The sequence below is a fragment of the Chiloscyllium punctatum genome, unplaced genomic scaffold (genome assembly GCF_047496795.1).
Source record: "Chiloscyllium punctatum isolate Juve2018m unplaced genomic scaffold, sChiPun1.3 scaffold_355, whole genome shotgun sequence".
NCBI lineage: Eukaryota > Metazoa > Chordata > Chondrichthyes > Orectolobiformes > Hemiscylliidae > Chiloscyllium > Chiloscyllium punctatum.
In genome coordinates this window covers 126,015-153,254 of record NW_027310089.1, presented here as the reverse complement: position 1 = coordinate 153,254, position 27,240 = coordinate 126,015, and the positions used below count along the sequence as shown (strand labels likewise).

The 27,240-nt window shown below is 37.5% G+C and overlaps 1 protein-coding gene across 4 annotated transcripts in view; it reads left to right on the top strand.

Annotated features, from left to right (window-relative positions):
- Positions 1 to 27,240, top strand: part of LOC140472531 (PHD finger protein 21A-like) — a 119,750-nt gene that overhangs the window by 40,393 nt on the left and 52,117 nt on the right. For 3 of the 4 annotated variants that reach the window (XM_072567501.1, XM_072567498.1, XM_072567500.1), the window contains exons 2-4: positions 16,893 to 17,147; positions 21,069 to 21,158; positions 22,625 to 22,912. In XM_072567501.1, the coding sequence (XP_072423602.1) occupies positions 16,893 to 17,147; positions 21,069 to 21,158; positions 22,625 to 22,912 (633 nt within the window). The remainder of the gene's footprint in view (positions 1 to 16,892; positions 17,148 to 21,068; positions 21,159 to 22,624; positions 22,913 to 27,240) is intronic. The other variant, XM_072567499.1, reaches the window with a different exon arrangement.

The window sequence follows — 27,240 nt, the reverse complement described above, 5'->3', positions numbered from 1 at the left end:
AGGGGTGGCACAGTAGCTCAGTGGTTAGCACTGCTGCCTCACCGCATGAGGGATCCAGGTTCGATTCCAGCCTCAGGCAACTAACTGTCTGTGTGGAGTTTGCATATTCTCCCCGTGTCTGTGTGGGTTTCCTCCAGGTCCACCAGTCTCCTCCCACAATTCAAAGTTGTGCAGGTTCAGTGAATTGGCCGTGCTAAATTCCCCATAAAGACCAGGGGTATGTAGGTTAAGTGCATTAGACATGGGGAATGCAGGTTTACAGGGATAGGGTAGTGAGTCCGGGTGAATGCTCTTCAGTCGGTGTGGACTTATTGGAATGACATTCTGGATTCTATGAACTTCTACGATTCTGTGAGCCGCATCCAATGCAACATGCGTATCTAACTTTCACTAGGTTATTGTTCTGCATCATATAAATACAAGCACATATTCTTTAATTTTAGGTGCAGTCAGTGAGCAAGTTGTGATTTTTAGTTAGCACCTAATTTTAAAGAAAGAAAGTGGCCATGAGGAAATAATTTCACGCCACTTTGCGTTGTCCAAATTCAAAGTATATTTACAGTATTGACTGCACAGTTATGATCTTTGTAGCTCAGAGGAATGGATGCTACCACTGCACTTTTGGTGCCGTTGATACTCTCCGGGACAAAGTTGACCACTTGGCCAAATCTCATTCGCTATCTTAAACTCTATCCACCACTGATGCACAGAGGCAAAAGTATGTGCCGTGCATAGATGTGCTGCATCAACTTGAATTCACTTTCCAAAGACATGTCTTCCCCGAGCTAGAAGAACAAAGAAAGCAGAGGTATAGGAAAATGACTACTTGCAAGTTGTCCTCCAAACCACAGAAGCCCTCCCTAATATCACCATGTCTGTACACACACAACATGGGCTGTGATGGTTCAAGAAGGTGGTTACCACAAATTTTAAAATCCCCGAACACTATAAAAGTAAAAGCTTTTCATATGTGTCTTCTGGATAAGCTGAAAAAGATGGTATCGTTGATATTGCAAAGGTTGAAATTATTGGCTTAAGAGCTGTCTTAATCTTAATTATCCTGTGATTTTGCAAGAAGCCCCTCATTCAACTCCTATTAGAGGAGTAAGATACTCTTGTCAATAAGTAAAATGTTTCATGCCATTTACAAATAAATTAGCTGGTACATGAATTCTGGTAGTTATTTCTATAGTAAACGGTTGCAAATTGTTGAAAAGGAGTAAATGAGGTAGATTACACTGATCTGATTGTAAAATTTCACTAGCATAATCTACAACTATGTTTTTTAAATAGTTTTTCTGTTGTGTTTCAGTGAGTGTATGAGACTGCTCAGTGTGTTGCAAGAAATGTCTTTTGTCATAAATGTATTCCTATCTACATTGTTGCTCAAAGATGAGTACTTGCTCACAAAACTGAGGGTTTTAACAAAAATATGGATTTCTGTTAATTGTGTTTTGGATTATTACCAACTGGTCACAGCCCACACTTTAATAAATATCAGTCATTAATGTAAGTTCCAGAGAATATGTTATGGCCTGTTGTATTAAAGACATGGTTTTCAGGTTTGCCTGCTTAGTACCTCATCATTGTAAACTAATTCTGAATTGAAATACTTTTGCACTGAGATGTCTATTGCTCTTGGATTGAGACCAATGCCACATCATTCATTATTTGAAACTAAACCCTTTCAGTTCACTGTGCATGTTCTCATTTGTGAATGCTGTGAATTCCAAATATCCAATAGAAAGTGGTTTTGAAGTGTTAATGCAGAGATTTCTCGCTGTTTTGAGCAACTGTATTTTGGGGGTGGGGGAAGGGGGAAGTGAGCAAATGTTATTTTGAATCTTGTTAGTTGAGGGAAATGATTTTTAATTTCATTTTATTTCAATATTTCAAAACAGTCTAAGTCTGTGTCTTAGCTGTAGTGCAAAAAAGCTGCACTCAATTTGAGGGTAATCAGAGGAATCCATGCATTAAATAATTAATCATTAATCGAAGGATAGTTTTATCCTAAGCAATAGTAGAAGAAAAGTATTGTGTTGCTTCTAGCACTTCTAAGACACGAATGAAATTTGCAATGACTGTTTGGTCTGACTATTGCTCATTTATCATCTTAACCATTCACAGCATTGTTTGTTATTTGGTGAGTAAGTGTAATTTATAGCCTGGTTTAATCACATGCACTGATCTACCATTCACAGTGGTGAGGAACAATATTCTCTGGTAAAGTAGCAAGAATTCTCTACGCTGCTGTGGAGGTCTCATCAATCTGCACTTTGAGCAAGTAATAATTCTTTCTGGTTTGTAAATGAATGAGATTCACTTAATTGCTGGATTAGGTATGCTAATCCTAAGGAAATATCTCCCACAAAAAGCAAGATTTCCAATAGACGGAGAGTTGAGTCAGGAGTAATGTTGGTGTCAATTTGGAACTCTTGGAGTCTTTGTTGGCTCAAGGTAGAGTTAACATAGGACAAGAGAACCAGAGTAAAGGAAAATATTTCTTCCCATAACCTTATTAAAAAGAAACACTAAAAACCCTTTAACCAATCTCTTTCCATATTTGTACTTTTTATATGGTAATTGATTATCTGTCCTGATCATAAGTCAAAACATAGATTTCAAACAATTTGTAATGATCTGATTTTATTTTGTTTGCTGTGACTGGCTTTTTAACAAAAAGTTTCAGCTCAAGCTGTTACCAATTTGTCATAGTGAATTTAGGTGGCATTTTTCCAAAAGAATAGAAGAAATGCATTTTCAATCTATTGCTCATGTTGTTTCTGTGAAATGTGTTGGGAGGAAGAGTAAAGCCTACGCTGGTCCTGTTTTATAGCTATGAACAAAAACCTGAGTTACGGCTCTTTTTATTGGGAATAACAAATTGTCTAATGTTTATATTTTCTGGTTTGCAAGTTATTTTTAAAAACAAAATAATTAGCGAAGACTTAACCATTCAGGGTCTGAAACCAAGAAATCATTGTTAAAACAATACTATTAATTTTGGGGCTCTGCATGTGGGATGTGGAAACCAATAAGCTACTGTCAATGATCATATTACTAGAACTTTGTTGCTGGCGGTAGGTCACTTCCTGTAATTTAAGCTTCCTGTTTGAAGTAAGTATTACTGTGGCTCTCTGCTAGCAACAGAAACTGAAACTGTGGTTCTGCTATGTTTAGAACGATATTAGAACTCCCTCTACTGGAAGTCCATGATACATTTCAAATAGGTATGTGATTGACAACTTGGCCATGATAGCTATGATCAAGTATTTTAAAATTTTCTGTAATGTTTTAATCAAAACGTCAATGTACTGAAACTTTTTGAGTTGGTAAGTTTTATTCTTCTGCTTTCTATGTTATCAAAGTTTGTTTTTAATTGGTCTTGTATGGATATTGGTAAGCGAGGGATATTGGTCAGACTTCCAGAAGAATGTTCATGATTTTTCTTTTCAACTATTCTTTTAAGATTCTTTATGCTCATCTCACATTGATTTTTAATGTCTTCTTCAAAAGACTGCCAACAGTCTTTAGTACTGCACTAGAATCAACCAGGACCCTTCTCCTTTGATGCTGCCTGACCTGCGCTTTTCCAGCAACACATTTTTAAGCTCTGCACTAGAATCAGCCTAGGTTATATGCACCACACTCTGTAGTCAGGGATTGTCAGACTTGGTATTAGCCTTGCTTCAATGACAACGCTATGTTTCTATCTTAATGCAGTAGGGCTCCATATATGCATTTGCTGACTGCACAAAACTTTAGCCAACACAGATTTCCATATGTTCTGATATTCATTGTAGTGTTTTCAACTATTTACAATAATGAATTGACCTTGAAGCCCAAAATGTTTATGTAAAGATGTTTTAAATTGAATTTTCTACCAAAATTAAAAGGAAGATTGGTTTGCTATGAACAGCAATCAATTAGAGAGCTTCTTATCATTCAAATATATCTTAATTAGGTTTAAATTACTTAAACAAATTCCACTGAGGAGGAGAAATATTTTTTGACCAAACTAATTTATCTTCCAAACACAAATTGCAACTGCTGTCAAGTGACAGTTAACCATTTATCAATGAGTTACTTGACATAAATCTGGATGGATTTGATCTCTTGCTTTATTGAGATGTTTGAAAGAAGCAAAGAATCAGGAAATTTCTCCTAGTTCAACTCAAACCTCCTGAGAGAACCAAACATGCAAAGAAATTCTGCAACCAGTACACATTCATAATGTGCAAGTGTGGCTCTCAAATTTTTACGTCATTGATGCAGAATCTATTTTAGCTTCCTGTCACATGCTGGTAACGTTGGAGGCCTGAAGATTTCTTCAGACACGGCTTAGGAATCCTATCTGTGCGGGTGGCCAACAGCAGGAAGAGTAGACAATTCAAGTATCCTACGGAAGAAAATGTTGCTGCAAACTTCAAGATTTAATCTACAAGCGGATGCAAAAACGTATCAGACTGGGTATGAAACAAGCTGTAGCGGGAGTGGTAGGATTTTAATGGAGCTGAAATAGTCATTCCAAGACAATTGCAGATTGCATTGGGTGTCAATGATCTGTAGTAACAGTCCAGTGTCGAGGCAGAACCAGCAAACCTCAGAAGGTTCGAGAGTAAAGTTAAAGATCCTGAAGAGTTGAAGGAAAAATTTAAAAAGCAGTGCAGAGTTACAACATGGCAAGACAGAAATCAAGAAAGGTACTCACAGTTCAGTTTGAGCATTGTCACTATAGAGCATGGCCAGAATAAGGACAATCCAGGGCTACGGGGCAACTTAGTCCAAGGTCTGAGACAGAGGATGTTCTAAAAACTTGAATTAAGTGAGCAAATTTGAAGCCGAATCAATTTTGGTCTAAAATAAAGAGTTAAGAGAAGTCATTGAATTGCAGAAAAGACAGGTGGTCCTTTATTAAAATTATGGTAAAAGTGAGAAGCATTTAATGAAACTGCAGACATATTGTTAGTCTCACAATGCAAATCATCAGATTTATTATACCAAGCATTAGTATTAAAATCATGAGCACCAGGAATCATTCAGTAAAGCTGTTAAGGAAATGGGAATTGCTGATTTTTTTTTTAAATTCATTCATGAGGTCTGGACATCACTGACTCAGCCAGCATTTGTTGCTCATCCACTATTGTCCATTGGTTTATTCTGGAGGTGCATGCAGGCCAGACCACGTAAGGACAACAGTTTCCTTTCCTAAAAGACATCAATGAACCAGATGGGTTTCCCAATAATTTGCAATAGTTTTATCATGGAAACCATTGGACTTCCAATTCCAAATTATTGTTGAATTCAAATTCCACCATCTGCCATGGTCCAATTTGAATCCTGACCCCAGAATACTATCTGGGTCTTTGGATTAATAGCTTAGTGGTGTTATCACAAGACTATTACCAATTGTGAATTAGGTCACAATTAGCCAGATTTATCCACTGAGAAATATGTTAATGCTCTGCCTTGGCCATGGGGGAGGGGGGTTGCGGAGGGAGTCCTCTCAGTCATCTATAAGGGGCATGGGAACCTTTTCAGGAAGACACGTAGGAGAAATAATTTTGCCAGAATGATTTAATTTCAAAGATAGGCCATGTAAACCAGAGTTGAACATCCTGGAGTAACCAATTCTTAAATTACAGAATAGCTTGCGAATTTGATGCTAAATCAGGGGCAGAACAAGTTAATAAACCTTTATTTAAGATTGGAGAATAGCTGAAGTTGTAACAGTCCAGGTTTAATGAAGTAGCAGATACTATTGAAATGTTGAAAGCTTTTAATAATTACTTTAGCCCTTAGAACAGATAAAATTCTTGAAAGAACAAGATTTAATAGAAGAGTTCAGCATCCAAAGGTAAATTTGATAAAGTTTTATACAGATGAATGGAGAAAAGTATCCACGGTGATTTAAATTGGGGTTCATCAGAATTATTATTGGAATTGCTGATGAACCTTTTACAGATCTATTATTCATCTAAAGAAGATTTGGCCTCTGAGAAAGCCATAGAGATGGTCAGTAAAGCTGACATCCAGAAGCAACGCAAGATCACTGGATTCCCGTTCAGTTCTTAAGTGTACAAAGATGTGCAAGTTCAGTGAATTGGCCATTTTAAATTGCCCGTAGTGTTAGGTGTATTAGTCAGGGGTAAGTGTAGGGGAATGGGTCTGGGTGGGTTGCCCTTCGGAGGGTCGGTGTGGACTTGTTGGGTCGAAGGGCCAGTTTCCAGACTGTAAGAAATCTAATCTTAAACCACAAAAGACAAACATGAGAAACCAATATAATGAATATGATAGAGACTAGATACTGAAAATCCTTGACTGCATTTGAAGCAAGGAAATTTCTCACATAGGTATTTCACATCAATTAAAAAGGAATGGTTTATCTGTCATAAATAGATCATTTTCCGAAAGTATGCACAGATTGCACAGTCATAGAAAAACAAGTAGTCAAAAAGCTTGCTATACAGAGGTTAACGAGATAGAAAAATGTGCAATAAAAGAAAGGTCTAAAGTACTTGGGAAATAGGTGATCCAGTTCTGCCTTTTTGGTTGAAGATATTTACCTTGATGGTTATTTTAAATGTTATAATTTTGATACAGGGGCCGCATGTTTGAAAACTGTCTGCAGCTGACAACAGTGCTATGTAGGCAATAAGATTAAAGATATGCTTACAAGCATTCTTCAGCTTGAATAGCACCAAATGGTTAAACGTGTACATATGTCACAACACAGAATTCTCACACTTGAGCATTAATGTGTGCTTTGACATCAGTCATCTACAAATGGTGGAAGAAGTCAAACTAGTTAAAGTCAAGATAGACCAGGAAGACTAATTATAAAACAACAGGTCAAGGAACCAGTCAGTTAACAGATTATTTCACAACTGGCTATTAGAGGACAGCCTGTAGAAGATTTCATAAGGCTCCCTAGATTCATGGCATGATCCAATCAGAAGGCCAAATCAATTGTGGTTAGCCAGTTAGGCATAAGAGATTTATTTCATGCTATAAACATGATAAGCACCTGTAATTATCCTGGATGGGCACAATTGTTTTGCGTTGCTGTCAACACAAGCAAGTTCAGACGGCAAACTTTGCCAGCAGTCATTAGCCACTATGCAGGTAACGAGTAGTATATTCCACTTGAGTTCTTGATGAGCCTTTAGCCGAAGAAGCTCAGAGTGCAACACAATTTGATGAGCAAATAGTTATGACCTATTTAAGTCAGGTCCTGAGGTGATTTAAAAGGCGCAAATTCAAATTAATTTCATTATCATCCCAAAAAGAATTCTCGGCAGCTGTGACAAAGATCATGCCAAGCGAGTTACAATCCTCAAAGAGCAGAACTAAAAAACCAAAAATGAACATGTTGGTTTCATCAATTCTGTGATCATGGATGCTGAATAAAAACACCCAACCCTCAATTCCAACATTTAGCTTGGCCTTAATAGATTGTCAGAACCCTACTCAAGACTGAGGAGGAGAACTAGTATCTTTTAATAACTATGAATGTTTCCACGAGATTTCCGGACCATACCTTTAGGAAAAAGTACAGCATAAGTGGTGGAAGAGTTGGTACTTTTTTTAAAAGAAATGAATTACCAAATAAAGCATAATTGGATAAGAACCAAATTTAATGCTGCAGACAATTAAAGAAATTATGACTAGTTTAAGAATTACACAATTTTCATCTTCTACGTATGACTCAGTCACTAAATGCATGAGAAATATGATACCATACTTTGAAGATTATGATTGGAGCTTATTGCCAAGAATGGTCTAATGATTGAGGTAAGAGAATTTTTTTTTAATATTTACTGTTAGCAATGTTCCTAATGAGCCCACTGGATTTTGTCTTTTTACTTCATGTCCATATTTTAGTACAAGAGGACCACTCAAATTAAATTAATTAACCAAACCCTAGAAACAACACACTCCCAAATTTCAGAGAGAAACTGACTAATGCATGTTTGGGAATTAGAGTACACAAAGGTCAAATACAAAATTTTGTTATGGGCAACATAAGATGTTAGTAGTGTTACCTCGCTTTGGGGAAGCATTAAAAGCATAGTTTAATGGACTTTTTCAAATTAGGAGACTCAAGATGTCCATTATCGTATTTACTGCAGTAATAGTTGATCTCATTTAAAAGTCTATCTCCTGTCTTTGACTGAAAAATCTAGAATTTTTCATTTATCTTGTAAAAAATCAACCCTAGATAAGGCTAGGAAGGAGGACCTGTTTGGGGATTATCAAGCACTAGGTACAAAATTAAGAAACAGGTCCTCAAGGATTCTAATCTTCGGATAATTACCTGAGCCAGTACAAATTTGGTTTAGGGATAAGAAAATTAGGGAAGTAAACACATGGCTAAGGGAGCGGTCTGGGAAAGAAGGGTTCTATTTCATGGGGCATTGGCAGGCGGAGGAGGCATCAGTACCAATGGGATGGTCTCCATCTGAATCGATCTGGAGCCAGTGTTCTAGTGAAAAGGATAAATAGGGTGGTCATTAGGACTTTAAACTAGTGAGTTGGGGAGAAGGGGAAAACAACAGGAAGTATGGTAGTGAATAAAAAGGAAAGCAGGTTAGCATGTTCGCAAGACTGTTTAATTACATACTGTTCAAGAAAACTATTGCAGATACTTTCAAAGGACTCCTCCAGAGTTTAATCAATATGTAGATTAAAATCCCCCATACCATTTTTACAGGCATTAGCTATTTTTATGTTTATTGCCTGCCCCAATGTGATATTATTATTTGGTGGCCTATAGACTAAACCTATCAGTGACATTTTCTTCTTCGTATTTCTAATTTCTAATTCACAAACTTTGAATTTCTAATTTCCATCCAAATGGATTCAACCTTATTCTCTACAGAAACTATACACTGCTCTGATTTTGTCCTTAAGTATCACAGCTGCACCACCTCCCTTATCTGCCTGTCAGACCATGGAAGAAGTAAAAACGAAGGATAACTCATCTGATATATTGGATTGTTGGAATTCATAAAAAGGGTACAAAAATTAGCATAAAGGCACTTTACCTGAATACTCAGGGCATTCATAACAAAGTAAGTGAGTTAACAGCACAAATCATCACAAATGAATGTGATTTAATAGCCATTGCAGAGACATGGTTGCAAGATGGCCATGACTGGAAGCTAAATATCCGGGTATTAGGCTATTTGGAAGGTCAGACAGGCAGATAAGGGAGGTGGTGTAGCTGTGATATTTAAGGACAAAATCAGAGCAGTGTATAGTTTCTGTAGAGAATAAGGTTGAATCCATTTGGGTGGAAATTAGAAATACTAAGAAGAAAATGTCACTGATGGGTGTAGTCTATAGGCCACCAAATAATAATATCACATTGGGGTAGGCAATAAACATAAAAATAGCTAATGCTTGTAAAAATGGTATGGGGGATTTTAATCTACATATCGATTGAACTCCTGAGGAGGAGTTCACTGAAAGTATCCACAATAGTTTTCTTGAACAGTATGTAATGGAACCGACAAGGGAGCAAGCTAACCTAGATCTGGTCCTGTGTAATGAGACAGGAATAATTAAGGATGTCATATTTAAGGATCCTTTTGGAAGGCGCGATCACAATATGGTTGAATTTAGAATATAGATGGAAAGTGCAAAGATAAAAATCCAGTACCAGGATGTGCTTAGAAAGGGAGACGACAATAGAACAAGAGAAGAGTTGGATAAAGTAGACAGAAAGTAAAAACTTTATGGTGAGACACTTGATGAACAATGGAGGACTTTCAAATCCGTTATTCAAAGTGCTCAGCAAAACTAAATGTCAGTGAAAAGGAGGGACTAGGAAAAGGGGTAGTCTGTCATGGGTGTCTAAGGAAATAAGGGAGGTTACCAAATTGAAAGAGAAGGCACACAAAGTGGCCAAGATCAGCAGAAACCTAGAAGATTTGGAAAGATTTAACAGTCAACAGAGAACCACAAAAAGCGCTGTAAAGCAAAGTAATATTATTAGAAAAAACTAGCTCAGAATATAAAGACAGAAACTTTTGCTTTAACTATATAAAACAAAATAAAAGGAGTGGCTAAAGTAAACAGAGGATGAGAAGTGGGATTTAGTAATGGGATATGCGGGAAATGGCCAAGTCATTGAATAGGTATTTTGTTGGTCTTCGCAGTGGAGGACATGAATAACGTACTAGTAATTGACAGAGATGAAGGTAGGTGAGGGTCTGGAGGCAATCATCATGAAAGAGGTCGTGTAGGGCAAGCTAAGGGTAGACAAGGCTCCTGGCCCTGATGGAATGCATTCCAGGCTGCTAAAAGAGATGGTGGGAGAATTAGCAAATGCACTTGCGGTAATTTTCCAATATTCACTGGAATCTAGGGCAGTTCCAGCAGATTGGAAAACAGCAAATGTGATGCCACTGCTTAAAAAAGGAGGCAAACAAAACATGAGGAATTATAGAATTATAATTATAGAATTATAGCTTAACTTCTATAGTGGGGAAAATGCCTGAGTCTGTTATCAAAGAAGAAATAGCCAGGCAGCTAGATAGAAATTGTCCCGTTAGGCAGATACAGCATGGGTTAATGAAGGGTAGATCATGCTTACCTAATCTTTTGGAATTCTATGAAGTAATCATGAACACGGTGAACAACGGGGATTCAGTAGATGTGGTGTATCCAGATTTCCAAAAGACATTTGACAAGGTGCTGCATAAAAGGCAGCTGCATAAGGTAAAGATGCAAGGCATTATGAGGAATGTATTAGAATGGATACAAAATTAGTTAACCAACAGGAAGCAGAGTGTGGGAATAAACGAATGTTCTTCTGGTTGGCAATCCGTGACTAGTGGTGTGCCTCCGAGATCAGTGTTGGACCACATCTATTTACAATTTACATAGATGATTTGGAGTTGGCGGCCACGTGTTGTGTGTGTAAGTTTGCGGATGACACTAAGATGGATGGTTGAGCAAAGTTTGCAGAGGACTGTGAAACTTGTCAAAAAGAGACAAAGATAGATTAGGTGATTGGACAAAGGTCTGGCAGACGGAGTACAGTGTCAATAAATGAAAGTCATCCATTTTGGTAGGAGTAACAGTAAAAACGACGATTACTTGAGTGGTCAGAAATTGCAGCGTGCTGCTGTGCAGTAGGACCAGGGTGTCCTTGTGCATGAATCACAGAAGGTTGGTCTGCAGGTGCAACAGGTAATTAAAAAGGCAAATGGAATTTTATCCTTAATTGCTAAAGAGATTGAGTTTAAAAGGTTATGTTGTAGCTGTACAGGATGCTGATGAGGCTACATCTAGAGTACTGTGCGTTGATTTGATCTCCTCACTTGAGAAATGACGTACTGGCACTGGAGGGGGTACAGAGGAGGTTCATTAGGTTGCTTCCGGAGTTAAGGGGGTTGGCATATGAGGAGAGACTGAGTCAATTGGGATTATATTCATTGGAATTTAGAAGAATGAGGGAGGATCTTATGGCAACATATAAAATTAATGAAAGGAATAGATAAGGTAGAAGTAGAGAGGATGTTTTCACTGGAGGGTGAAACTAGGACAAGAAAGCATAGCCTCAATGAGGGGGAGCAGATTTAGAACTGAATTGAGAAGGAACTTTTCACCCAGAAAGTTGAACAATACAGGAATTCAAGTTTACGGTGAGAGAGTGGGCGGGTGGGTGGCGCTGAGTCCACGAACAGATCAGCCATGATCTTATTGAATGATGGAGTAGGCTCAAAGGGCCAGATGGCCTACTCCTGCTCCTAGTTCTTACGCTCTTATAACAGAATAACATGTATGAGTCCATGTGCTAGCCGTCCGAGTCTGCTGGCCGTGGCACTTCACTCCAGGTTTTCAAAATTACCTTAACTTGTTTTTTCATCAGTTGGGCTTCTTCTAATGATACAGTATCAATTTTATTGGGCATGAATTTCAGCCAATCAAAAGTAGTATCCATGTAATAGTTGACTCCATAAATTTAACTTTAATCAAAAAAATTTGAATATTACTTGAGTATGTTTGGTATGAGGTGACTACTCCAGGCAGGAGGAAGAATCATTGGATGTGTCATGTTAATATGTTGATATTGGGATAGGAATGATAGTTGGGCGGGAACAGTGGAGTTTGTGTTAATGAAGGAAGTAGGGAAAGAAATAGAAACGTCTGATCAATGGGAGAATTAATCTGAAATGGACAAAGTTAAAAATCACAGCTTTTTAACTTTATCCACCCCAGTCCAACACTAGCTCCTCCATATCATAACTTTTAAATGCTCATTTCAGATTAACTTCTCAACAATCAAGTTTAAAAATATGAATGTACATTTAAAAAGTCATATCTGATCTTTCATAAAACCATTGGTGGTTTCTGAATGCTAATACAGAATTATAAATCAACTTGTAAGGATAGGCCAGGGAAAACAGATTTGACTGTTTATACTGTTGGTGTGGAGAATGCAGTACCTACAAAGCAACACCTGTTAGACCTAAGCCAGAGAGATCAGCTCAGTTGAGGAAAGAGCTTGTCAGACATTATTGAACCAAGTCAAGAAACTGGAACTCCCCTGGGATACTGGCAAGTTCCTTTAAGAGGAAAAGGGAACTAAAGAAGTCTCAACTTTTGTATGCCAGCTGGACTTTTATAAGTGCAAAGTCATGCAGTTTTTAATGCAAAATGTGCCGACAAAGTTTCAATTTTTGACCATTGAATTAATTGAAGGACTTGGTATACTGTACTGCTTATGTCGATGACTTATTTATTTTGTGCATAAATCTGGGGGAACATCTACACCATTTGACTGAACTGTTTGATCAGTTACAAAAAGCTAATTGTTCATATATTTGGATAGGAGTGAATTTTCCAAGACCAAGGTGACTTTTTTGGGGCATATTGTGGGACCGTAAGCCAAGGTTCACCCAGAGAAGCAAACGTACAGGCTACTTTTGATTTCCACATGTCTAAGATGAAATGTGAAATTTTATACCCTGTAGGTGTGAATGTTTACTTCCATAGGTTCACTCTGAACTTCAGCGCTGTCATTGCACACCTAACAAACTTGTTGGAAAAAGGCAAGAAATTTAAATGGACACAAGAATCAAATTGCCTTGAAAATTTAAAAGCTGTACTAATAACAGCACTATTTTTGCTCATGCTGAATTTCCAAAGTAATTCAAACTTGCTGTTAAAACCGGTTATATTAGTGTGGGCTGTTTTGTTGTAAGATGGCAAGTTGAATTGAACAGCTTATCAATTATTCTTGGAGGAAGTGACTGCATGCCAAATATATTGGAAAAGAGATATTGAGTTTTACCCTAGAACCATTTTGACAAATACATCGCCAGTAATGCAAACAAAACTTATTTATATAGATCATAATCCATTGATTTTACTTTAAGAATATCTTTGGGACAAGAACTTAACCATTTCAATGGAATTTAATTCAACTTCCACCTGCTCCAGAGATGTCGAGTAACCTCTCTGACAAGCTGATTGAAAAATACCTATAATTTGAAAATCATTCATACACTTGGTAAATGAAAATCGCTGAGATTGCTTTATTGAGGGCACACATGCCAGAGACATGTAAAAATTATTGCTGTGTAATTTAGTGTATCTTTAATGTTAACATGCAGTTGGTGGTGAGATGTCATAGACTTAGTGATAAAAATTTTCATGAATAATGAAATGCCTCTTTAAAATACATTTCCATTCTTCAGAGGTGTGGGTAGTGTGATATAAACTGGGATTTACGTGTGTAATTTTCAATGTATTTGGTGAGAGTTTGAGTTTCTGGTTGTTAAGTTAGTAACCTGTGGGTTTCTTTGCATCCAGAATCATTAACTAACTTTGAAGTATTTCTGTAAACACAGAAATTACTTTTAGAAACAGTTTTTGAAGCCTGGCTGGTGAGTGGGTTTTGTGCACTATTGGACTTACAAAATGCATTGCAAAGACTCTAACAAACACTACATTGGACAAACAGGCAGAAGACTAGCCACCAGGATACATGCACATCAACTAGCCACAAAATGACATGACCCACTCTCACTAGTATCCTCACGTACAGATGAGGAAGGACACCACTTGGACTGGGACAATGCATCCATCCTAGGACAAGCCAAACACAGACACGCATGAGAATTTCTCGAAGCTTGGCATTCCAACAGAACTCTATCAACAAACACCTTGACTTGGACCCGATTTACCACCCCCTGAGAAAAAGAACAGGAAATGGCATCACCAACCCAAAGAAACCCAACATATAAAGAGAAATCAGGAATCATCAGCGGTGCTTCGTCCGGGGGCTCATTGAAGATGTTACCTAGTAATGTTATGAAATATCTGAAAATGAACCTTCCAGCTCAGCAAGCAAACCTACATCCAGAACCTCAACCTGAGCTACAAATCTTCTCAAAACTTAATAAATATAAGTATTTATTCTGACTAGACAATCTGGAAGACATTATCAGTGTTTTGAGAGGTCAGTCTTTTAAGGCTAAGATTAGGAGAAATATCTTGAATTATAGTGGGTGAATCTTAAGAATTGTTTTGAGGCTTAATGTTTGACTGCATTGAAAACAGAGGCCACCAGATTTGGGGGTAACGAGGGAATTGAAAAATATGGGAGCAAATGCAAGAAGATGGTGGTGAGGTCAAATTGTTCACCAGCAGAACAGACTCAAAGGACCAAATAGTGAATTCCAGTTCCTGTTTCTTGTGTTCTTATAAATTAGATATTCCAATTGTTTCATTTTGTACATGACTGCAGTTGAAAATCCATTAGTGGTTTAATCCATTAGCCCTTGCATGCTGAACAATATATTTTAAATACAGATAAACAAGGCAACAAAGATATCATTGGGTATCCTTCTATGACAGGCATGCCAAATTTTTTGTTTATTAAGTGAACAGTTGTACCCCTTTCCTGAACAGATCCACCTGAGCAGATGGACTTTCATTCTGTTGTCTGGTGGAAAGAGATTGACATTTGCCTGTTTATCATATGGTGTTGTTAAGCAATCAGTTGTGATTAATTTGGACTTGTGCTTCTGTAAGTCAGTTGTAGGTGATCGACATTCTAATTGGATTATTCAAAAAACATTAGTGATATCAAAAATGTTCAAAGTATAATTATATTTATCCTATTTGAAATATTAATGTGACTGCCTCATTTATTATGACATTGTCTTCTAGAGGAGTAGCTCTTATGGAAGTTGATAGAAAGAAGTGGATTAGAATTCTTTGTCACAAAATGTAGTTGAGACATCTAGAGTAGATGCATTAATGGAAATTGAAATATATACATGACAGAAGAAGGGATTTAAAGGCTCTTTTGGAGTTGGGTAAAGGTTGATGGAGATACATGTCAAACATAAATCCTTGGACTAAATGGCATGTTTCTGGGTGTAACTGCTGTAATTTGATCCTTTGAAACATATCACATAGTAAATAAACAGAGATCAATGATTAGTGAAAAAGTATTAGCATGTATCTGTCGTCATTATTTGCATGCTTACTTTATTTTCCAGCAAAGCTTATTGACCCTTACTGACATATGTGTGAGAGGAGAAAGATTTAAAAGGGACCTGAGAGGCCATTTATTTGTGCAGGGGTGGTTCATATGTGGAATGATCTGCCAGAGGAAGTGGTAGAAGCGGGTACAGTCACAACATTTAAAAGGCATTTGGATATATACATGAATAGGAAAAGTTTATTGAGGGAAATGGGCCAAATGCAGGCAAATGGGGCAAATTTAGTTTGGGAAATTTGATCAGCCTGAATGAGTTGGACAGAAGGGTCTGTTTCTGTGCAGTATGACTCATACAAAATTAAGCTTGCAGGTCAGCAGAATCTAGCAATTGAACTGAAATTGAGGTATAATAGACTCCTTCGAGTAATGACATAAAAATTTGAAAATTCAGCTCACCTGAACTATCACCATTATTTATGTTTAATTTGCAAAATAACTGAAACATGCATGTATTTTAAAATAACATTTTCCCATTCACCTGAACAATGCAACTGTATAAAGACCAATTAATGGATTTTCTTGAAGTACATTTGAATGATAATCCTGGTTAGCATGTAATACTTAGGGAAGTTTCCCTCAATGCCTCCTTAATTCCCATGTCAAATCTTCCAAACGTATGGATTTTAATGTCCTTGTGGCATTCTGACTTTTACAGTTCTTCAGTAATTGCAGAAAAGTTAGTGATATATCTGCTTTGTGAGTTGTACAGATAGAGATGAATAGCTAATATAAAAAAATGACTTCTACCATCATAGTTGTTCCTTTGTTCCATCAAATGTTGGTACTGATGCTTAAATAAATAATTTAGTCTGAAGGTCCTCTGACTCTTTGCCCATTTCCTATTCAGTCATGTTTCAGGTTAATCCTTGAATGCCACATTAAAGTGAAATTTGGCATAATTACACATTGGCGAGACTGGCTGTCTTCAATTACAAATAGTGGATTAACTGTGTTGGTTGGTGCACTTGCTTGCATGCAGTTGTTCTTCAATACTTGTGATTTCTGCTAAGAAAACTTCAGTATATTTAATTAATGGGATGCAGCCAGTTTCGGGAAGGTTGAACATAATGGATATTGAACACGTGGATGTTGAACATTTGTTCTTCTAAAATGAGTTCCTTAATGATTGCATGGGTGCTTGTTCTATGTATAATCTTAATTTTTTTTTGTAGCATTGACATGCTGAACATGTTTACTCTTATTTAGGTTTTATTTCGCATTGCAAAAAGAAATGCTGAAACATCTAATTTAAAATACGGATTGTAAATACATAAAGCTGAAATGTTTCCATATGTCTATCTCTTGATTTTTTTCATAACAAATAAAATGTAATCACAATTTTTGTATATTTTTCTTTAATTCACAGAAAGCAATAACTGACGCTTCAGTTGTTACCACAAATCAGATTCCACTTACTCTACTAAAAACAGCGCATGCAATGTCTGCCTCGGCCGTTACACCAAGACCTACCATTGCCATGGTAACGGCTCTAAGTAATCCTCAGAAATCAGTGGTTAATGCAGACTCTCAAAACACACCCATCAACCTTCAGATCACCAACAAACTGACAACTCTGGGGACTGATGCTGTACGAATAATGCCAAAATCAACTGTACAGTTGGTAAGAAAAACTTTAAAATGCTATCTTTTCTTTTAATGAGTTTCTTCAGTCTTTGTTGTACTCTACTACCTATGAATCAGTCATACATTATTGAGCATTAATTCTATGCACCTTAGGTTGATGGGCTATACTTTAGCAATGATGTATTTGTTTTTTGGATCTGTTGCTATTAGTATTGTCCTATCAAATCATCTTAAACCCAACCTCAGAAGACTAATTCCCCTCTTTCCCCAAACACCACCTCCCCACCTGCACACTACAAAATATTGGTTTTCACAGAAGACATCCTTTACTGCCTGTCTTCAGTTGGGTTACTAGAATGTTATATAGTTATATGCTGTACTCACTTGGACCTGAATTGTAACTGTTCAAGCTCACTGCTCACTTAGGAACTTTTACAACAGCAGACTTCCAGATTATATTTGAGATTGCTGTCAAACTGAGGAAAGATTAGTTAAAAAGAGTTTTTCATCAAATTGTAATTGGAATTTCTCTTCCTCTTCCCTTTGTTTGCCCACGGTCTTTATTTTTGAAGAGAAGCAAAACTATAGTGTACAATTGCCTTGTCGTAGTCAGCGACAATCATTGATATAAAGGAATTTTTGTCAAATACTTTAAAGGATAAAGTTAACCCTAATTCACAACTAATTCAAGTGATCTAAAAGAAACTACGTAAATACTATTGAGTAAAACAGTGCCCTCCTTTCTGTTCCTTCCATGTAATCTTATCAATTTGACCTGGTGAAGCCATACAAAAATAACAAAGATCTTGCTGAACTATCCAGCCTGTCTCATAATTATGATGTTTTCTGCATCATAGTACAGACACTTCCTGCCCACTCAGAGCCAATACTGAAATCCTTTATTTTGTCCTTAGGAGGACAGAAATATAACATGTATGTTTTATAGTAAAAAGTGAGGATAATATATGCTATATGAGAGGAACATTGAATATAAATCAAGTCTTTGATTCAAACTATGTTTATTGTGTGAATTATAACAAAGACACTCTCATTAGTGAACTATGAAAAGTTGGCATTCTTTCAGTTACTTTTTTTTATTATTAAAATCTTGCCTCCACTTTACAGCAATTTCAGCTTTGTTTCTAGTTAGCTAATTATTTTTTCAGCTCTCTTTTGGATTAGGAACTGTAAAATCTGTTTTTTTAATATTACTATAACCTGCTTGCTGGGATTACGACTATTGCTTTCCTGTCTGCTGACTGAAACCTTTATTTTTGATAACTCTTTTGTCTTTGTCTTATTTTAAAATGTATCTCTGGTCCCATATTTTCTTCTTACAATTTAGCTATTTAACATCTGTGCATTGTCCAGATTAAATGAACAATTTATTTTAAAATAAGATACCACTTCAGAAAATGTAAATTTGCTAGACCTATTTTCTGATGTTGAATGTGATTATCCATAAAACAGGGCATGAAATCCTTCCCAATTTTGTGATTTAATATTTTAAAAAAAGCTTTCTGCAAATTCTTTGTGGCAAAATGATTGGGAAATGCCCAGACACTGATATTAACAGAACTTTTTGTTAAAAATGACAGTTTTACTGTTTGTCACAAATTCAAGTTGTTGACTTAGATTTTGATGCCCATGAAATCAAAGTACTCACTGCTGACCTCCGGAAAAAGCTGCCCAGATGGTCCAGTGAAATCTGTGGCATGGACTTCACTTTTCCTAACATTAATTTAATTTAGGCATCCCGTAGATCTCGAGCAATGATAAGGATGTCATCGATGTCAATCACTTGATAAATTCTGAAAGACGCCAAAATAACAAGTGCATTTTATCGCAATAGTCATAAAATAGCAAAATAAAGATTGATATTAAGTCAGAAGCTGAACTTAAAGGCATTTTTTGCATTACTTTAAAAATGTAAAGTGTTTAACTGGAAATGGAGAAATTTTACCTTTTGCAACTGTAAGTTTAGTTTTCAGGAGCAGAGGGGTAATTCAAAAGTAATTATTTATTAAAGCATTAGTTACAACCCATTCAGGGCATAACATGAAGGGATTTTATAGCAATAAAAAAATTTTGGATGTTTACATCAATTCAGAATCTCTAATTTTGTAGCAAAACTCTTTGCTTTTCTGTCATTACTCCACTGAAACTGTCAACTCCTGTATGCAAAATATCTCCTTGATATTTCATGCAACTTTTGAAAAAAGGAAAACCGTGCCATAGAGATCGCTGCTTGTGGGTAGCTTTCTTTGAAGTCAGCGGCAAGTGACTTTGCTTAGCCACTGTCCCCAAAATTTAGGCCAGTGACTTCTGGATGATTTCCATCTGCAAGGACTTCAGCAATGTGAAGAACAAGATGTTCACTGTTAGCAACTTGTGAATTCTGAATTTTTCTATTTATCTATGCATGTCAAATGCTGCAAGTTACAGTCTCATTCAAAGAAGAATAAAGGGAAATACAATCCATTTTACCATCATTACAACTGCAAAATTTAGACTATTGTAGTTTTTAAACTCTTCACTGTTTTCAGTGTCTTATATATTTCAGGATTTAATTTCAAAACCATTTAATAAAATTCTATTTAAAAATGCCACATAATAACAGTCCTAGAGAGAAGTAAAACATTTGAATCAGAATAAAAGGAATATAGGCAATACAAGCCAAGTAACAGATAAAATGCTGACATGGAATTACATTGTTTTAAAAGATGAAAATGAAATTTAAATCTCAGTTAATGCTGTGCATCACTTACTGACTATAAAATGACTCGTCCTAACTTTGAAGCTCACATTTGTCACCGAAGCATTTCAGAATTGCACAACAGAGAGAGACCATTCAGCCTGTCTTTCTAGTTTAACCTAATATATTGCTTTTTTTTTCTCTATAACCCTATAATGTTTCATAATTCCTTGTTGCCTGCTGCTATTGAATCAGTACCTACCATCATATCAGATAATGCATTTCAAATCGTAACCATTGTTGAAAAAGATTTTTCTCTGTTACCTCTGGCCTTCAGCCATTTCAAACAGTTTATTCTTGGTTGCTCTAACCAAGCCCATCATGATTTTAAGCATTTTTATCAGATCTGCGCATGTTATCCTTACAGCAGAGGAGAATTAACTCCAGCTTCTTCAGTGTATTTACTTCACTGTAATTACTTGTTCCTTGGAACAATTTGAATAAAATGTTTTCTATATCCTCACCAAAGCTTTCATATCCTTCCTTAAATGCTGTGTTACGGAGTTGAACACAGTATATTCCATCTGGGATCAAATTTGTGTAATCTATAATGCATAACATGGATGATGGTTCAATTATAGATAAAAGAGCATGCATTTATACTGTTCCTTGCATGGCCACCAACCATTTTGAAGCACATCATTGCTAATATCATACTTTGAAATTTGGACATTTGTAATGTTGGAAATGCAGCAGCCATTTGTGTGAAAGATCATATAAGCTGTCAGTGACCAAATGTTGAATATTGATCAGAACACTGGAGAGAACCTTCCTCGTCATTCTTTGAATAGCCCAATGAGATCTGTTATGGACCCTGAGAGGGTAGGCAGGCAGACATTTGAAAGATGGCATTGCACTATGTAATATGCCTTCACTAATGAACAAAAGTACCAGCCTCGAATTTGTGTGCTTAGGTTCCTTGTGTTGGGCTATAATCTATTGACTAAAGACTGGAATCATGCTTTACTGAATTGTGAGGTCCTTACTTTTGTTTCTTTGTATGTTTCATCTGTAATAATTAAATAAATCCTGCTTGGGTGAAAAGCTTGTGGTTTTACAGTTCAGAAAAGAAAGCACATTGACTTTCTGGAATCTTGGTTGCAAACACAGGTGGTACTAGCGTGTATGTACCCAGGGGTTTATTCTTGATGTGAAGGATTTCTATGAAAGTAGTGTGTAAGAGATAAATGTGTTCAAAATCAGCAGGTGCAGACTACAAGTTCCCCACCAATCAAGGTTCCTCAGTTCATTCCTCCACCCAGACTGACTCAACGCCCAACGCTCTTACCACAGGTAAATAAGAGTTATAGGGAAGGCTGCTATTATTTGTGGCTTCACAAATGCAGAGTTGTCTACTGAAACATTAAATAGGTATGATTCTATAGTATGTCACTGCACCAGTTGAATTGTTTTATACCTGTGTTTCAGAGGCCATATTCCAAGGTGTTGTTTAGGAGAAATTCACAATTTCTTTTGTTTTTAATCTTTATTCACATACAAATGAAAAGCTGACTAAATCTACCATTCTGTTAAGAATTTTGTACCAAGAAGGATTGGTATGCAGGTCTTAATCCAGAATTAAATCGCATTTCTAATCTTGCCTCAGCTTTGTGGTCAGGGTTTTCAATACTACTACTATTCTTGGGAATATAACTTGGGATATCTTTTGTATATGAGCTGAGGAGAGAAATGTCAGATAAGAATCTCACTCCTGTGTGTTATTGAGTGTGAAAAAAAAATACTGTGGATGCTTTAATATGAAATAGAAACAGAAGATGCTAGATATACTCAGTAAATTTGCCAACATCTGTGGAACTTGAAAGAATTACGTTTCAGGACAGTGACCAGATGAAAGATGATCACTTAGTGATGTCTATAGCTACCAGAGTTCAGCTGTGACGCTTCACTTGGCTAGACATTCTGATGTTTGCATGGGTTCACAAATGAAATTTGATCTCCTGGTAAATTACAACATGGCTGTTGGCATATGTGAAACCATAATCCGAATGAGTTAGTCCTTCGGAAGAGGAATAGGGAAAGGTGACGAATGTTGAATTTTTGAAAATACTTTATACATGGTAGGTATTCAACCATTTTTACTTAGTTTTCTGCATAACGTATACTTTATGTTCTTATGTTGAGATACTGGACTTGTCAAGAATTTTATTCTAGATGTTATAAGGTTTAGGAAACTGTAACCGTAATTGAGTGTTACGTATATTTAATTTTTGTGGAATTTAAGCAGGACAGTTTTTGGAAGTGTCAGTATTTAGTTTGTGAAGATAGTTGGTAAATACAAGTCTGACACTGAGCCATCTTAAGTAGAAAGACCTCTGGTTCAATCTGCAGTCTTACCTAGGCTAGTTATGTTTATCGAGAGCTGTTGTAAAAGTGATACAGTTGATCCCAGCATTTTATTCCTGTAAGAGCAGGACAGAATTACCTATGGTTCTTGCTGTCACCATTCTTTGTGTTCAGAAAGTGCAAGTGTGTCATGGGGGATGAGCCCAACAATGGAATAAGTTGAGTTGCGGTAGGCCTTGGATGTAATACTCAGTATGATGTTTTGAGTAGCCTGATGACATTGTCTTGGTTCACACCTGAAGAGTTGCTGCTTGGAAGGTACTGGACCAGCCAGTTCTGGACAACAGGACCTTAGTAGTCGTCAGCTTCAGAAAACAAAGAAAAATTGGGGTGTGGGAGGAGAACCGGTTTGCTTTCTAACATGCTAAATTGCTCATTGCAACCCAAATTCTCAGGTTCGTCCGAAGCCAGTGATGCCAAATAGTATTCCTATTGCACCCGCACCTGTGTTTACGACTTCGCAACTAATCCAGCGACCTGTGATGCTGACAAAATTCACACCCACTTCTCAGCCATCAGCTGCAAATTCCATACATCAGGCTAGAATTATGAATGGACAACCAGCTACTGTCACCAAAACGTTACCAACTGCACAGCTGACGAGTATTGTCATAGCAACCCCAAGTCCCAAAGTGGTTGGCCCCCAACAGCTGAAGCTCAGCAAAGCAAATCTGGAAAACAAGGTACTAATGCCTTTGTATTTTTTTTGTTCCCAAAACAGGCACAAACCTATATCCAAGTTAAAATAATCTTTGCTGCATTGACTTTGTCATTTAAATAAACTTGGATATGTTATAACCCACCTCTGGGGCAGGTGAATACGTGAACGAAGACCTCCTGACCCAGAAGCAGGAACCGTACCACAGTGCTACAAGACCTCTCTTTATAGCATTCAATTGTGCATTCAAATCTGTGAATGGTCATTAATTAAATACGTTTGTATGTAACATTGAAAGTGAGACAACAAGAAACATTTGGGAGAAATAAAAAAAAACGGTGTTGGTTCTAAATAGTTGTGATATTGAACCACTCAAACTTAAAATTTCATGCTGTTCTGCCATATATGTCTCGTGTATAAATATGATTATATTGGTTAATTGGTTGGGCTATAATGCAAAGACCTACTCTAATAATCTATCACCGCAGTAATTAATCTGGAATTAAAAAGCTGTTCTCATGAAACTATTGGATTGTCATAAAACTCATCTGGTTCATTAATATTGTATAAGGAGGAAAGTCTGGTATTCTTCTCTGCCTGTGTGTGCCACCAGATGCATAGCAATGACTCTTTGGTGTCTTCTGAAGTAACTGAGCAAGCCATTCAGTCACGTGAAAATGCCACATGAAGTGCAAGAATCAAACTCGGCACACCGCCAAATGATCTAGGCAGCATATAGAGTCGTAGAGGTCTTCTGCATGGAAACTGAGCCCAAAGGCTCAACTGGCGCACGCTGCCCAGTTATCATAATTTAAACTAGTCCCATTTGCCTGCATTTGGTCCGTATCCTTCCATATCTAACCCATCCATGACCTATCTAAATGTTTCTTAAATGATGAAATTGGACTTGCTTCCACCACTACCTCTGACAGCCTGTTTCATGCAATCACCACCATCTGTGGGAAAAAAAAAATTACCCCTCTGGACCCTTTTGTATCTCTCCCCTCAAGCCTATGCCCTCTAGTTTTAGACTCCCCTACCATGGGGAAAAGCTGTCAGCTATCTACTTTATCCATGCCTGCCATTATTTTGTACACCTCTATAAGGTCACTCCTGAATCTCTTAGACTCCAGTGAAAACAGTCCCAGTCTATCCAACATCTCCTTATAACTCAAACCTTCTAGACCAGCTCGGATCATAATAAATCATTTCTGCACTCTCTCTAGTTTAATAATGCCCTTTTTAAAGTAGGGTGAGCAAAACTGTCCACACAATTTCAAATGTGGCCTCTTTAAAGTCTTGTACAGCTGCAACAAGACATCCCAACTTCTGTACTTGATGTTTTGACCAATAAAAATTGGCCTGTTGAAAGCCGCCTCCACTACCCTGTCTAACTGTGACACCATTTTCAAGGAACTATGAGCCTGTTCCCCTAGATCTGTATTTTTTGTATAACGCTCTCAAGGCCCTACTATTGACTGTGTAAGTCCTGCCCTGGTTTACTTTATCTAAATGCAATATCTTACATCTATCTAAATTAAACTCCATCAGCCATTACTCAGCCCACTGGCCCAGGTGATCAAGATTCCCACATAACCTTCTTCATTGTCCACTATATCACCAGTCTTGGTTTCATCGACAAACTTACTAACCTTACCTCCTAAATTCTCATCTAAATCACTTAAAAATGATGAATAACAGTGGACTCAACATTGATGCCTGTGGGACACCGCTGGTCACAGGCCTCCAGTCTGAAAAACCAGCTCTGCCATCAACCACTGTCTTCTAATGTCAAACCAGTTTTGTATCCAATTGGCTAGCTCTCCCTGGATCCTGAACGGTTTAACCTTCCTTAACAACCTACCATGCGGTACCTTGTGAAACTCCTTGCTAAAGTCCATGCAGACAACATCGACCGCACTGCCCTCACCTCCTTTCTTGGTCACCCCTTCATAAAACCTCAATCAAGTTTGTGAGCAGATATGCCAGAAGCACACCCAGCCCAGTATATCCTGCCAACACTTCACTGATGTGGAGATTTGCGCCCAATTTGGAAGAGCCATTATCCTATAGACCAGTCGAGCAACAACCTGACACTTCAGAATCATATCTTTCGGTAATTGTCCAAGACTCCTACACCAGTATTCCTGCTAAATGAATAATCATATGTACTATGGTATCACAATGTTGTAGATTCAAGAAGAAGTAACCCAGGGAGGCCTGAATATTGACTGTAGAAGTTATGAAAGTCTCATGGCATCAGGTGAAAAGTGAACAATAAAACCTCCTGCGGAATAGAATCTTGCACCCTCCTTAGCTAGTCAATCAGTACTCTTTCCATGTTGAACTTTGAAGAGGCACTGAGGACAGCAAGGTTATAAAAGTTTCTGGATATGGACCACCAGCCGGCTGACTTAATTGTTCACTAAAGTTGTTAAATCCCGTGGACATAGGTGTTACACTAGGCCAGGAGTGGTTTCTGTAGTAACCACCATGCAGGAAAGACTTTTTTCTCACTAATTTATCTGTCACACAAGCAGATGCCTGTTACTGTAGCTGTCCTGTTGTCCTTGGCAAGGCAATGCTCCATCTTCACCTTGAGGATATTGTCCACTCTGTAATGTGAAACTGTCATCACATTAGATTTAGAACAGACTTGGTATCTCAAAACTGAACTGAGAATCCCATGAAGCACTGAAGTAAACAACTCTTTGGATAAATCAACTTGGATAAGTCAAATGTACCCATGATCAGTCACACTCAAATGGTCTTTGGTATTCAACTCCTTTTCCCACATTTGGATCAAGGTTGTAATGGGATCAGGAATCAAAAAGCCAGCATTGACTACAGTCTATGTAACCTCGTGCCCTGGCGTAGCCCTTGTTCAGTCATCATCACCACTAAACAAGAGGACTGACTGATCCGCGTTCAATAAGTGTGGAAGAGCAAACCAGGAGTAGCACCCTGAAATCTGCAACCTGGTGAAACTAGAATCAGGATCACATGCTGCTAAATAATGGAATCAGTATTGTGGACAGAGCAAAGCAGAACTCTAACAGATCAAAAAACTGCAATGCAACCACATATAGTAATGAATGGTGGTAGGTATGTAAATACTTTAATTGGAGCAGTAAGTTTAATAAATAATCCCATCCTCTGTGGTGATGGTGCAAAACACAAGAGTATAAAAGACCAAATTGAAGCCTTGGCAACCATTTTAAGACAGAAATGTCAAGTAAATGGTCCATCTTGGTTTTCTCCTCAGTACTTCCTCATCAAAGCCAGTCTTCAGCCAATTTGATTCATCTATGTGATATCAAAAAAGTCTGAGCACATTTGATGTAGTGAAGTCCTACAATATTCGAACTACAGCCATATATAAGCGTTCTTCAAACTAACCATGTCCCTGGCCAAGCTGTTCCTCATGCAGCTACATTACTGGCATCTAGTTGAGAAAGTGTAGGGTTGCCCAGGAATGTCCTCTTCCCAGGACAAATCAAAACCATCAGTCTACTTTCAAATCACGAGCAAAGTGATAGAAGATATCATTAATGTCAAATTGCACTTGTTCACCAAAAGTCTCCTGATTGCCTATTTTATGTTCTATGAGTGTCATTTAATGCCAGACTCTGTATCCTTGATCCACCTACCAACAGGTGGCGCTAGACCCAACCCCACAACTAGGAAACAACATTACATATCGCCTAAGAAAATTACACAATTCTGGACAATTAAACAAGACGGAATTTCAGAAAATGAAACCCGATGGGACCAACACCCCCACGATTCTACGGACTACCAAAAATCCATAAACCAGGAGCCCCTCCTCAGACCCATAGTCTTACTACCCAGAACATCAACTTGCAGACTGGCCAAAGAACTACATGCAACACTGAAATACCTAGTAGAAGAGTCATGGCACTCCATCCACTCCACCCAGGAATTCCTAAAAATCATCAAAAACACTAAAATAGAGGAAGACAAAGCAATGATCTCGTTCGACGTAACAGCACTGTTCACCTCCATCAACATCGACCTGGCAAAGGAAACACTTACCACATTTTAGAAGAGACCATCACACACACACCAACCACCATCAATCACATTACCAACGAAAGCATCATGAAGCTAGTGGACCTGTGCCTCACCACCCACTTCACTTTCAACAACACAGTCTACAAACCAATGGCACACCCATGGGGTCTCCGCTATCAGGATTCATAGAAGCAGTAATGTAAAGACTAGAACAAACAGCCCTACCAACCATCAAACCAAAAATCTGGGTCCGCTACGTAGATGACACCTTTGAGATCACAAAACAAAACAAGATAGAACAGACATTTAACATCATCA